The sequence below is a fragment of the Sinocyclocheilus anshuiensis genome, unplaced genomic scaffold, assembly GCF_001515605.1.
Source record: "Sinocyclocheilus anshuiensis isolate Anshui unplaced genomic scaffold, SAMN03320099.WGS_v1.1 scaffold3935, whole genome shotgun sequence".
Taxonomy (NCBI): Eukaryota; Metazoa; Chordata; class Actinopteri; order Cypriniformes; family Cyprinidae; genus Sinocyclocheilus; species Sinocyclocheilus anshuiensis.
The window spans coordinates 20432-23313 of record NW_015557061.1 but is presented as its reverse complement, the minus strand read 5'-3'; the positions used below and the strand labels follow the sequence as shown (position 1 = coordinate 23313).

Genomic DNA, 2882 nt, shown 5'->3' with positions numbered 1-2882 from the left:
GTGTGTGTGTGTGTGTGTGAGAGTGTGTGTGTGTGTGAGAGAGAGAGAGAGAGAGAGTGTGTGTCTGTGAGTGAGAGTGTGTGTGAGAGAGTGTGTGTCTGTGAGTGAGAGTGTGTGTGTGTGTGTGTGAGTGAGAGTGAGAGTGCGAGTGCGAGTGCGTGTGCGAGTGCGTGTGTGTGTGTGTGTGTGTTGGGTTCCTGGCAGTGTCATGTTCATGCGTCCTCCATAAGCAGCAGCTCATCTGTCATCTGCGCCTCCTGCTTCAGGCTCGTCTTGATGAAGTGAAAATATTCCTCTGAGCGTCGCTAAATGCTCTGAGATCTTTCACCTCATTACAAACCCATTCATCGCCTCCCACTTTCTCACATTCATCACATTCGCAGCGATCGGTCTTATTAAATCACTGCTACGGTTCTTCAGGTGTCCAGTGCTCGGCTGGACGCAGTTATCCATAAAAGCGTTTTTAAACTGATGACGCTGAGTAAACGCGCGCTCAACCTTTAGAAATCGTTACGCAAATAGCTCACCTCAGATCCATAAACGCCACATCCACAATATCCTGTTAAACCATTTCAGCTGCAGGGTCCTGAAGGTCAAACCAAATCTAGCATCTATAATACTGGCTGCATAATACCAGCCCGCTGGCAGTCTTCATCAACAAACAAACAGAGCGAGTATGAACCCTCTGCAGGAGCAGTATTAGATGTGCCTCAGAGCTTTTCTCAGATGGAGTCGGAGATGAAAGTCCCTGCACTAATAATAGTGTTAATAACAGTCTCTGGCGGCCTGGAAAACCGTCAGAATGAGACACACACAACACGCTCACGTGTGTCACCTCATGTTTATTGAGATTCTAAGCAAACTACCTCCAGTCGTTTTAGTAACACCTGCTGCATATGTTAGACTCTTGGTTTGCACCATAAATAATCGAGCTGCACAATGGTCGACCAATATAAATATGCCCATTATAGCAGCTAAATACCAGGATGTTGGACACAAGAGTGACTGGTTAGGATTGGTTGTTAAACAACAGAAAACTGGACCAGCACCCTTTAAATGGTCGTTTTCCAAAATTGTTCATAGAAATCATTTTGCAGTTCAATCAGTGTCATTCCCGCTCATGCAGACAGTTTTCAGAAGGTGCTCATTTAAAGCTGAAGTGTGAGATGTCTTGTTCAGATTCACTGTAAGTTTGAAGAGTGAAGCTGATCAGAACATTGACCTTCTGACTCAACCAATCACAGCGTCTGGGGCGGGACTATCTGTCTGACTGACCAATGGCAGGTGTGCGGGGTGTAATTCAGTTGGGTCTCATAGAATTTACACTTTTCCATTAAAAGGTGCAGCAAGCGGGTGTGTTCGGCTTGAAGCGGCTGATGTGATGTTATGCGTTGCCGAACTGAATTGTGGATCCGTTGCGTCGCGTCACTGGCGTTGCTTGTGGCAGAAGTTGAAAAATTGTCAACTTTAAGCACCAACGCAGGCGTCGGCCAATCAGATCGCCTATGCGAATACTCTAGAGCAGACACTAGCCAATGGCGTTCATGGAACACCGGAAAAGTAATGTGAATGGCTGTTGTCACTATGACGATGGCTTCAGACACGTGTGTATGTACCGTAATCGCTTTCACGGTACTTTGACGTCATACACTGTTCGGTCTGCATGGCTCTGCTTGACGTCGAACACACACAGTGATTTCTGAGAAACGCTGTTGATATTTGAAATCACCAAAACAAACACCCCTACACTGATAGCTCCGCCCCCAAATTCACAAGCATACTATGCACCTCCCCCAGCATGAGTGGACACGCCCCTTACTGCTGATTGGCTACGATTGTGTTTTGGTGCTCTGTCCGATCCACTTTCAACAGCGTTTCTCAGAAATCGCATACTGCAGCTTTAAGTGCTTATATCTTTACAGAAATCCTCTGCTGAAACATTTGCTTTCTTTTTGCTATGGCTAAATTAGATTAAATATTTTAATTTTGTAAATGTTGGCACAAAAACACGTGGATGGTTATGTCTTGCATATCTGAGTTTAGTGAACAATAATGTGCAGCAAATGTAAGGTTCATGTGGAGACCCTGAATGCCCGAAACGCGTTCTCTCCTGGCTGTAGTATCCCGGCTGCTCATCGCGCTGAAACAGATTTTCCTGACTCTCCTTCAGGCGACGCTGCTGTGTGTGTGAACACAAGGTCTGTAGTTCTGCATAAGCAGTAGAAGCGGCCGGGACAGGCGAGCGGTTCTGAGCGGGTCACCTCTCGTTGCTGATGATGACAGACGTGCCGATGTAATGAGGAGCGCCGCGGTGTGCGTCGGCCGTGGGGCTTTGGGTCCGGTACAGGTATGGGTTCACCTCCTCGCCCCGGTAAGCGTCCGTTAAGCGGCTGAGAGCGTAGGGTCCTGATGGGACATGTTTGGCCCAGACGTGGTGGAGGTTGAGAGAGACGTAAGGGCTCTGTGCCCCCGGCAGCCTCTTCTCCTCCGTGTGGTTCTGCTCCGAGAGTCTGGGGTTCCGGTCCTCGTACGGTGTGTTCGTAACACACAGCCTGTGTCTCTGCATCTCCAGCAGCGGCTGCTGGCCGAATCCCTGGAGCTCCTGATGCCGTCTGACCCGCTCGTCCTCTCGCCCTCTGCTGCTGCGGTTCTGACAGGGTTCCTCTTTAAACGCCCCGCCGGGTCTGAAGCCGCCGTGCACCGCACCTGACAGACAGAGTCACCACCGGTTAGTAATGCAGGGACTCAATCAGCTACATTTATGTTTATGCATTTGGCAGACGCTTTCATCCATTGTGTTCTTGGTGCACATTTTATCAGTTTCCCTGGGAGTCGAACCCATGACCCTGCCGTTACAAACGCAGCCCTAACTCTACAGTTTG

General features: G+C 48.9%; 1 protein-coding gene across 1 annotated transcript in view; it reads right to left on the bottom strand.

Annotated features, from left to right (window-relative positions):
• Positions 1-1992: 1992 nt before the first annotated feature.
• Positions 1993-2882, bottom strand: part of LOC107676491 (single-minded homolog 2-like) — a 12723-nt gene continuing 11833 nt past the window's right edge. Inside the window, exon 11 of the mRNA XM_016471048.1 lies at positions 1993-2706. Within this exon, the coding sequence (XP_016326534.1) occupies positions 2258-2706 (449 nt within the window). The 3' untranslated portion in view covers positions 1993-2257. The remainder of the gene's footprint in view (positions 2707-2882) is intronic.